The sequence below is a fragment of the Cygnus olor genome, chromosome 11 (assembly GCF_009769625.2).
Source record: "Cygnus olor isolate bCygOlo1 chromosome 11, bCygOlo1.pri.v2, whole genome shotgun sequence".
Lineage (NCBI taxonomy): Eukaryota > Metazoa > Chordata > Aves > Anseriformes > Anatidae > Cygnus > Cygnus olor.
In genome coordinates this window covers 7,048,284-7,058,616 of record NC_049179.1, presented here as the reverse complement: position 1 = coordinate 7,058,616, position 10,333 = coordinate 7,048,284, and the positions used below count along the sequence as shown (strand labels likewise).

The 10,333-nt window shown below is 45.8% G+C and overlaps 1 protein-coding gene and 1 long non-coding RNA gene across 4 annotated transcripts in view; one reads left to right on the top strand and one right to left on the bottom strand.

Annotated features, from left to right (window-relative positions):
• Positions 1 to 4,528: 4,528 nt before the first annotated feature.
• On the top strand, positions 4,529 to 7,588 carry LOC121075895 (C2 calcium-dependent domain-containing protein 4C-like). 2 transcript variants are annotated; one of them, XM_040569633.1, is made up of 2 exons: positions 4,529 to 5,653; positions 6,168 to 7,524. In XM_040569633.1, exon 2 carries the CDS (start codon positions 6,223 to 6,225, stop codon positions 7,522 to 7,524), a length of 1,302 nt encoding a protein of 433 aa, XP_040425567.1. In that variant the 5' UTR covers positions 4,529 to 5,653; positions 6,168 to 6,222. The 2 variants fall into 2 exon arrangements, with proteins under 2 accessions (XP_040425567.1, XP_040425566.1); XM_040569632.1 differs by lacking the exon at positions 4,529 to 5,653 and adding an exon at positions 5,677 to 5,954 and having other exon boundaries at positions 6,168 to 7,588.
• LOC121075896 overlaps positions 7,578 to 10,333 on the bottom strand; it is a 35,002-nt gene continuing 32,246 nt past the window's right edge. For both annotated transcript variants that reach the window (XR_005823222.1, XR_005823223.1), the window contains one exon: positions 7,578 to 9,966. This is a non-coding gene — a long non-coding RNA (uncharacterized LOC121075896). The remainder of the gene's footprint in view (positions 9,967 to 10,333) is intronic.

Sequence of the window (10,333 nt, the reverse complement as noted above, 5' to 3'; positions counted from 1 at the left end):
TAGAGCACCAATTTACCAAGCCACATCTGAAGTTGCACACTTCTCCTATTTCCAAGTGCAATAGAGCTCAAAGTCCTTTTTTTTTTTTTTTATTTTTTTATAAGCAAGCAGAACAAGCTGAGTCATCCTGCCCATCATTCTCTCAATTAAATAATCTCTCTCTGTGCCCTATCTTCTTCTATTCTCAAACTAGTTCCAGCTGCTTTTAGGATCCTTTCATCAGTGTACCTAAACTGCACAGGCTGATTGGGTGCCTGTCAAACCCTCTGATGGTGCTAGGAAATCCATTATGCTCTGCTATTGAATTTTATCCTCGTCGTCTGTGCGCAGAAGCTTGCTTTTCCAGGTAACTGGCTGAATTGAGCAGTGAAGCTTGTTTCACTACAGGCATGAGAAGTGTAAATAATGAAGTACCTATTGTGTGATATATTTTCATGATGCTGATAGCCTTTAAAACATTTTCCAGTTCCATCCTTCCCTATGGCGTTGCAAGTCTACCTGACAAAGTTATTGGCAGTCTTGAGCTCTCTATATGCTACCGCCACGAAAAGATGCATCTGTTTTTCCATTAATGTCCGAAGTGATCTTTGTGTGTAACAGTACTCTGGGCTGTTGGGCTGCTCATTAGTACTGTGTTGGCCACAGCACTGTAACTACAGCTGAACAGAAAGCAGAGAAACATCTTATTAATTCAAGGAAATATATTGTCATAGAAACAATAAAAAATAATTTAACTTTATCAATCAGACTCAGACAACAAATATCCATTTTTGAATCTAAATAGTTCTGTAGATCCCAAGACAGTTGCAGAGTTATAGATTTTTTTCCCTCAGCAATATTGGTATACTCAAGGCTGACTTTATTTTTTTTTATTGGTGTTTTACTAGAATATTCAATGTTTTCAGCTTTCACCAGGAATGTTTCACAGAGCTTTTCCCAGGATACATAATTTTTACTTTCATTGGACAGAAGACAAGTCTGATAACCTTCTACTTTGTATAAGTATGTTCCAGTTCATTGAATGGTTGGTATAAAATTTTTAGTTCCTGTTTAAAGTCTATAAAGTTGCTACATATTTATAATGCTTTCTCTGTGTGTTCTCTACAAACCTCAAGCCATCTCTTTCTTTATATTTTAAAGGAATTCAGATGTAGTATCTCATCTCCTTGTTGTAAGAGGTAGATGACTCACTCAGAAAAGAATGTGTATTCAAAATGTGCTCATCTTGTTAGTTTCAATATGGTGGTATGACTTTGTAGAGACATAGGGAATACTGAAAAAAATGATTTACCATCAAAAGTCAGCCTGCTCCACAGGCTTTATTGCCTGTAGGCACTTTAATAAATGATGTGTTAATTTAAATGAAAGCTTTTAAATCTTTTCTGAGGGCAAGGGCAATGATAATAGAGAATTAATTTTCACATCCAGCTACTTTCAGGTATTCAGTCAATGCAAGCAAAGCCAGCGATTTGCCTTTCTCTGTGACCAGCTCTTTTCCTATGGTAGAACTTCTTCTATGTCAGAAGTGTCCCCTCTTGTCAGTGATGGTTATGGAAACTAAATTTCCACAGTAAGATAGTATATTGTTTTCTGTGCTTCACAAATAGATTAAAATCTAGGCAAAAGGTTTCTGATGGGTACAATTATTGACCGTTGACAAGTGATGTGGGTGTACTTTGGAGTTGTGTTGAGTATTCTTTATCATTTCAGGTAAAATCAGTGCTAAATATTCATATGCTAGCACCAATGTAATCAAGACTAATCAGAAATCAATATTATTTACTGGTGCATGTTTGTAGTCAAACTTCCATTGGTGTTTGGGAGAATGGAATAAAATGTTTCCAATTTAAGCTTTAAAGAACACAAGCAATTTCAGAAAGGATGTTAGTCATTACTGGTAGGCTGCTTGAACACAGAAAATGCAAGACCAACTTAATTCCCCTTTTCATTAGAGCTATTATCTTTTTTTTCCTCCCAGCTTTATACATATTCATGCCTGCTTTGAGAGTTCCTTTACACAGCTGAGCACGGAAATTGCAATTAGTGAAAGTTACTCTACCTTCATGTTAAAATGTGTGAGAGAGAAAACAGACTAGAGCAGCTCACCTATTCTTGGGCACCAAAGACAAATTGTTGTGAAGGAAAATATTTCCTTGACTTGTTTTGATGATTGGCTTTTCCATAGTTAGCATCTGAATTTTAATGGACTTGGACACCATGTTTTTATCTGAAGTGTTTCAACCTAGAAACTGTTTTGTCTTATGCAGACTTAAATCCTGGAATGTATGCAGGGAACAGAAATAAAATGTATACAAAACAATGAAAATGTTTTCAGATTTGAAATAAATATGAAGTAGGTACTGCCTGGAATTCAGTGTATTTCCATTTTAAACATGGAAAGCATTTAAAGCCACATGTGGTTAGATTCCTAAGTAGTACTGTATTTCAGACCAAGTTCAGTGGCAGTGGAACTAGGGGCAGCAAAATCTCCTTGGATTCTGCATGGCAAGTGTTAGCTTCTCATCACAGGACCATCTAGTATGCGACAAAGAAAGAATTCTTCAGTTCAACCTAGCAGATTTGCCTCTCAGGAGGAGAATTATCCTAGGCACTTGAGATACTTTGCATAAAGTCCCTATGTGCCTGAAGGCCCTGCCACTCATATGCTCTTGCTGCCAAGCAGCATGCAGTCATCCGTTGTTTCATTCAAGCATTCAGAGGAGCACAGACACATCTTAGAAAACTGCATGGGAATCGTTCTTTGCTGATGAGGTAAAATACCAGCTGTTCCAAGATACTAAATAACAGAAGAAAGATAAAGTTTTCAGATGAAATTTGCTGGACCTCTGTAACTACATTGCATTGCTATGCAATATTGCTATTGCATCTAAGCTATGCAAAGTGACTTGATCTAAGCTGGAAATGGTGAGCGGACTGCTAGTAGCTATCTTTCACCTATGTCAAAATGACAGGAATGAATCAATGCGCTAAATATTTGCTCACAATATTGATCTCTGAAAAAAACGTAAGTGCCTCTCAGTCTGTTGAGGCTTTTTTCAGGAAACTACAGCTGGATGATTGCTGTTCTCTTTAGGAAAATGAAACTGAACAGGGCTATTTATTCTCACAGAAGCCTGGGGAAGTTTTGCATATATCATGTGAGGTAATATAATGCACTAAGCCATTTCTCCTGCTTTAAGAATGTCAGATTTTGTGTTCCCTTATCTATGCCTGCCTTGCACATTCCCTATTTACAGCGGAGCAGAAGTTTTTCTTTCTCTTCCCACTCATCTTGACTGGACATGTTGAGCAGGAAGGACAGAGCCTGAGTGGTGACCAAGTTCACCTTTCCACGGGCTCTGATGCCTTCTACAGGGAGCCCACCCTCAGTCCCTCCACAGGGCTGTGAGGGAGGTGGCCGTGCTGAGCCCCTGTGAGGGGAACTCCCCATCCCTGCTGCCCATCTGCTGCACGAGGCCTCCTGTCGCTCCCCCTGTGACCCCCTCGCACTGCAAGGACCCAGCCCTTGGAACTGATCACTGCCAGAGATGAAGACTGGGAAAGCAGTTCTGAATTTCCATCGTTACTCCAGCAGTTATCTTCTACCGAAACAGCTGCACTGCACAGGCCTTGTAGGGTAATGTTGTTCTCCTCCCCTGACAGAAATAGGAGAGGGTGGGTAGTTTGTGTGTGGGAGGGTATACGGGCACTTTTTTTTTTTTTAATAAATAAGCAGCACATTGCTGTTGCTTACAGCAGACTGCAACCAGGGGTAAGCCAAGTCCCGAATCAGCCCACTGAAGGAGCTGGGACAGGCAGAAGGGAAGGCCGAGGCGGCGCGGCCACCAGGGGGGGCTCGGGGCCGGTCCCTCGCTGGGCTCAGGGCGGGCACGGAGCCGGCGGACCCCAAACTTCTCGGGAGGGAGACCCCCCGTCACGGCTCGTGCAGCCCCCGGCCGGACCCCGCGTGTCAGCAGGGACCGGGACGGGAGCTGAGGTAAAGCCGTGCCCCCAGCTAGATCCCTTCCGGTTTCAAAGTGGCTCGCTGCAGAAATTTGCTATAGCAACAGGAAGCCTCGTTGGCAGCGGTTTTTAATTACGGTCTGAAACTAATCAAGGAAAGGAGAAGCTTTTGAACGCAGGAAGCTAAAGAGCTAATCATCCGTTTGAGTGCCTCTTTCCAGGGGGGATGTACAAGTACTCCAGTGCTGCTGAGCTCCCAGCACGCCAGCCATCTGGCAAATGGCTGTAATGTGCAGGCCTTAGGGGAAGGGGGGATTCAGGGAAACCCGAGGGATTTTCCACTGGCTGTACAGGAAGCCTCAAGAGACTAAGTGGAAAGTAAGTACCTAAAACAGGGTGGCTACTTTCTGTCACTGCTGCCTGATGCTAGTTGCTGTACTTGCCGTATCAGGAGAACATGTGTGAACCATCACTGGAAGTAATAATGTTCCTACTAAAAATCCCTAATTCCTTAATTTTTCTCCATTTTTAGAAGCCAATCTTTTGTTGTTATTAAAAGCAGAGGTGTGCACATTGGGAAGAGGCTCACGTTGCAGAAACTACATGTAAGGTGTGACATGTATAGGACCATATTGCCTGGTCTGAAACAGTTCCAGCGTGCGCCCCACAGCTCTGCTTCCTGAAGGAGCCATCCCCCTGTCTTCTCCTCCCATGCCACCAAAAAGTCCCATTAGCTGGGGAAAGGGCCAGCCCCCCTCTAAGCCTCTCAGTTCAGTCAGATTATTTGAACCACACTCACAACAAGCAAGCCCACCGAAGTAAACTGCAGAAGCACTAATAATTGAAACATTATTAGGACATTTTGGGGTGTCCTCAACTCTTTTACAAAGCATGGCAGATTTTTTTCCCCCTCATTTAAACCCCTAGAGGACTATTATAAAAGTGAAGTTTAATTGTAAAACAAGCAGGAGAGGCAAGGCTCAGCCCCAGAATGTGTGTGTTCCTATCTAAACCTTTCAGCAGGTTCAAAATGTTCCCTGCCCCTGAAACCCACTAGATTTGTTTCCTCTGAGCATATCCAGTCTATTCCAAGCACTGAGTAAACATGAACTTCAGCTCTTCAGGGAGAAAAGGAAAGACAAAATTGTCTACTGTCAGTGTGTTACAGGCATACAGCTTCCACTGAGTATTCGGCTAACCTCTCTGGCAGGTTGTTTTGGTTTTGCTGTTAAGGTTTCTATTAGCAGCTTGCAGAGAAATCACAAAGAGTTTGCAGAGGCCCGTTTGTGCCCTGCTGCACTGCAGAGCTGTGTTGGTAAAGTTCATGGATCCCACCTGCTCTGTGCAGTGTCTGTTAAGGGTCACGTGTGCCTGCACTTTGGAGATATTCCATTTCAAGGTGACTTGCCAGAGCATTCCTTTGCCTCGTCTTTCTCCTCATTTCATGTGCATGCCCACTTCTGCTGCTGCTCAGCATCAGTGATAGGACACTGGGTCAGGGCTTGGTCGTCTCATGTTCTTTGTAGATAACAAGGAGAGGCGGGCACATATCCAGATGCAGAAAAGAGACCAAGTTCTTTTCAACTGAGCTTGCAAAACTGCAATCCACTCTTCCTACTGTTCTCACGCTGGACACCCGCCAGGACTCGAGAAGAAAAGGAGCAGAGAGACAATCCCGCCTTTGTCCCGGGTTTGTTAGTTAATACCTCTGGACGCCGGCGGTAGGGCAAGGACGAGGGGCCCCGCGCTGTGATGCTGGCTCCGGGGCCGGGTTTGGCTACCTCCGGGAGCGCGAAGCGGGGCCGGGCTGGGGCTGAGGCTGGAGCTGAGGCTGGAGCTAGAGCTGGGGCTGCCGCCCCCTCTCCCTCCTTCCCTCCCTCCGCCGGTGGCGCGGTGGGAGGCGCCCGGCGCCGCTAGAAAAGGGCCGGCGGCCGGTGCGGGGAAGCGGCAGCGGCAGGAGAGGGCTGCGGGGCGCGGCTTCCCTCGGCAAGGTACGTGCAGAGCTCTGCCCTGCTCTCAGACAGGGCTCGCTGCCGTGGGGTCTCTCGAGTGGCTTCGTTTCGACCTCTCGGCGCGATCCGCTTGCTGCCGCTCTGCGGGTTGCGCCGGTGCCGGTCCTGCCGCTCGCGGTATCCCTGCTGCCCCCTTTGCTGTTGTGCATCCGAGAAAGGTGTTCACGTACTTTCGTGTTTCTGTGTCTGCAGGTGGATTTGTGCTTTCGGCTTTTCCCCACCGAGGACGTCCAGGCTGGCTACAGCGATGTGGTTCTTGGAAAAGATCAGAGCATCCCATGAAAACAGAAGCCTCCCTTGCCCTGCCTTCCTGGGACTGCCCCCTGGCCAAAACGTGCTAGAAAAAGGCCACCTGGGGGCTGCTGCTTTTCCCAATGTGCTCACCCCGGACAGAATCCCAGAATTCTGCATCCCCCCCAGGCTGGCCACCTCTGTTCCTGGAAAGGGCCCTGGCTCCCGCCAGTGCCACGGTTCGGAGGACACAGATCTTAATTCCTCTGACTGCAGCTCCAGCTCCTCTTTGCCCCATCTCATCCAGGTGGAAAGTGCTGAAGAGATCCCAACCCTGGAGGAAGAAAGCACCAACTCAGACCCACAGTCCCAAGCGGCACTCTCCCTGCCTCACTTCCCCAGAGCCCCCACTTCCTATGGCTTCTGTACGTTGCTGGAGAGTCCCCACACCAGGAGAAAGGAGTCGATCTTCCATGGCGACACATGCGGTGCTCTGCCCGGCCTGATGCTGCCTCGATCCAGAGCTAACACTTTCAGTGACAAAGGGAATATGTCTAATCCTATTGCTATCAGCTTTGCTTCTGTAAGGCTGCCTCCTAAGCACCTCTCCCTGCACAGGCAAAGTGCCTGTGACAGCGATACTGCCTCCTCCAGTGACTCCTCTCCTTTCAGTTCCCCACTTCTCAGCAGATCGCCTCCCAAACCCTGCTCCTTGGTCAAGACACGAAGCCAAGAGGGATTGCTCTGCCGAGCACTGAAAGCCAAGAACAAATCCGGCATGGCCAGGAACAACTCTCTGTCTACAGAGGAGAGTAGCTCCACTGATAACAGCCCCAGTGCCATCAGGCGGGCCTCAGAGGGGCTGCTTGCCACGCGGAGCTTTAGCATGTCCTGTTCTCCCATCTTTCCCCTGGACTTTACCCACAGCCGGGAGAGACTGTTGGGAGAGAGCACAGTGGTAATGGACAAGGGAGGCATGCTGAGGCTGTCAGCTGAATACTGCTCAGAAAACGAAAGGCTGCGGATCCGCCTGATCAGTGCAGAAGGTTTATATGATGACTCTGTAGACCCCAAAAACATAAACTGTTGCATCACCTTCTCCCTGGTACCAGGGAAAACGCAGAAGCAGAGAAGCACTGTTATAAAGAGAAGCAGGAATCCCATCTTCAATGAGGACTTCTTTTTTGATGGCGTTAAAGAAGAAGAGCTTCACAGCCTCTCTGTGAGGATGAAAGCCACAAACAAAGGGTGCAGTATGAAACGGGATTACACCTTAGGAGAACGGGAATTGTCTTTAACGAGCATGTTGTCCTTGTAATACTTCAAACAGTTATTTTGTATACTGGAAGTTTTGTACTGAATAAAGCTTTGGTTCTTTTTGTTAAAGAGTACTTCAAAGCACTACGTTGTTTGGTATTGCTCTCATGCTGTTGTAACTTATTTTACTTAACACTTTAAGCTCTGTAAGGCATTTGGTGCTATATTCAAAGGTGGCTGTAGAGCAGATCTTCTGCCTGTGAAGGTGGAGGAGGGGAGAGAAGAGCTAGTTTGCCTTTAGGATAAAGCATCAAGCAGTTATCAAGTCCAAGCTGTTTGGTATATGGCTTTGAGGGGGTGGGAGGGTTGTTTTTCACTCCCTCTGGTCCCCAAGCACATAGGTGGCATGTGCACACAGTAGGTGCTGAACTCTCACAGCTCCTAGGTATTACATTAGTTAAATAGACCGTTTAAACAGCACTCATTTACAGAAAGGAAGGTTTAATGTGCCCTGTGTTTGGGGAGGGAGAGAAAGGTTTGTTTAGGAAACAGCCATTCTCCTAGGAAGTGGGGGGGAGAATTTGTATTCCCAAAGCAGGCATTAGCAGTTTTCCATGCTTTGAGGATAACAAGATCAGCTTCTGCTGAGCACGAGCTAAAAGTCATTGCTTGCAGGCTTGGCTCTTTCTCTCACAGACCTATATTGTCAACATTAAGCAGTCAGGTGGCTCCTGCCTTGCGTCACTATGGAGAGGGTGATCGCTGTAGCACCATTAATATCTTCATTTACCTTTCTTTTCCGTGGTTGATTTTGCAGCTGCCAGGATGAAGTTGCCAGGTAATTATGTTTTGGTCAGGAACGTACCCTGGAGCTATGACCCTCAGTAATTCAGCTATTGCATCGTTTCTTCAACTGAGGCGGATAGGATATCAGTGCTGAATGGGTAAAAGATAGCTTTGGATCTTTGGGTTGAATTCCTGCTTCAGCTAATGACTTGTTATGTACCTTGTTCAAGGCACTATGGTAAAATTAGGATAGTCTTTCTCCATATTGTAGCAGCAAATGGTGAGTGGCTGAAGTGCTTGCTTCAATGTCACGAGAATCACAAAGGTACAGAGCTTCTGCATGCTTGAAGGGTCCCCCCCCCCCTTCTTTTTTTTTGGCTGTGGTGAACTGGGGACTGGGTGGAACAAACTTGTAGAAACTGCAGCTGTGCAAGTGCAAGGAGACAGAAGCTCAGTCTTGGAAATCCAGGCCTGTTGCTGCCTCACTTGATTAAGCTGCAGGCTTCATTATGTGAAAGGTAGATAAGCCTTAATGGGGGAGCAGTCCACACAGGCCTGGGGCACAGAAAAGGAAGGGTTGTTTTTTTTTCAGAGTTGATTGTGAGGCTGTAGAAATAGGGCATTGCATCTGCCAAAATCGACAGCTTTAAGGATCTTTCAAAAGGATTTCTAGTAGATCCTCCCCCTGCCCTATTCTGGCAGGAGTTTAACTGCCTGCAAATCATGAGCCTATTCATGGGAGGTTGTGGTATTGCTTGGCCACCTAATCATTTGATTCTCTTTCAGGCTTTACCACCCCAGGAAGGATTTTCTTCCTTGGTATAGCAGAAAAAGCCCAAAGGATGTTAACTGTGATGACGAGTGGTCAGAAATACTCACTGCTAGTCCTTGATCCATCTCATGTGAGATGTTTAAAACAGAATTCTCGTACAAAGCACAACTTGCACAGGGGAATGGCTGAGTATATTCCCAGAAGCTGATTAAAATCAAATGTAGTAATAATTCCTTTGTGCTAAAGGAGAGAATTAAATGTAGTAATACATGTTTGTGCAGCAGGAGGTGATGCACTGTCACTTGTATCCCTGAATCAGGCCAAACTGACTATAAGCAAAAATAAAAAGGTAGTGGGGAGATGTGAAATTAAAAAGTGTGACTTCAAGGAAGAATTAAGATTGCTGTAAATGACATGAAGCCTTTTTAAATGGTCGTTGCATGCCAAAATGACTTACAAAGGAGCCATTTCTTCCTACTTCTCCCACGTTGTACGGAGTTCCCCATAGGAAGTCAAATGCTTCTGCTTCAGGCTGACCACTCATCCACCATCACAATTTTAGTCCTTGGGACTTAAGGTTTCTTCGCACGTATACCCACATGAAGAAAGAGGCTGAGATATACAGAAGAGAACAGTTCAGAGGTTCACTCACAGTCACACTGCAGTGTGTATCTACCTGCCCTGTGACAGGGATGCAGAATGACCGATCAGCTGAGGTGGAAAGGGGCCTCTGGAGACTGAATCCCCTGACTGCTGCTGTGAGCAGCGTCCTCTTTATCGCTGCCCATCATCCCATTATATGCAATTATGAAATCTCTCCTGAATCTCCTCTTCTCCAGGTGAATGGGCATAGCGTATTTTCTGGCATCAAAGACAGGTGGTTGTAAAGTCTCATCCATCATCTTGCAGGGAAGGAGTTAAGTCCTTGGAGAAAGCCCTCCCTTCCTGTAATAGGAAAATAAGTTTCCAGTTCATCTAGTCAGGTATTTGAAGACGAAAATTCTTTGTCTCTGGTCAGCTGAAAGAGAATTGAGCTGTTTCTAATGCTTTTTAAAAATGACTAATTTCTGAGAAAGTCTCCTTACAGAGGTTTGATGATAGACCTGCCTGCTAGGGGATGACTTGCTCCTTCAGCTGACAGCAGCAGCAGACTTGCAGACCTAATTCAAAGGCAGAGTTTAAGCTTGGGAGGGACGGCTGGACTTTGCCTGTGTTTCTCTGGTAAATAATGTAACTTCAGCTTTTCTTTGACAATTTTCTTCTCTCATATGAGAACTTTGAACTAAGTACTTATTCAGCTTCATTAGTCAGA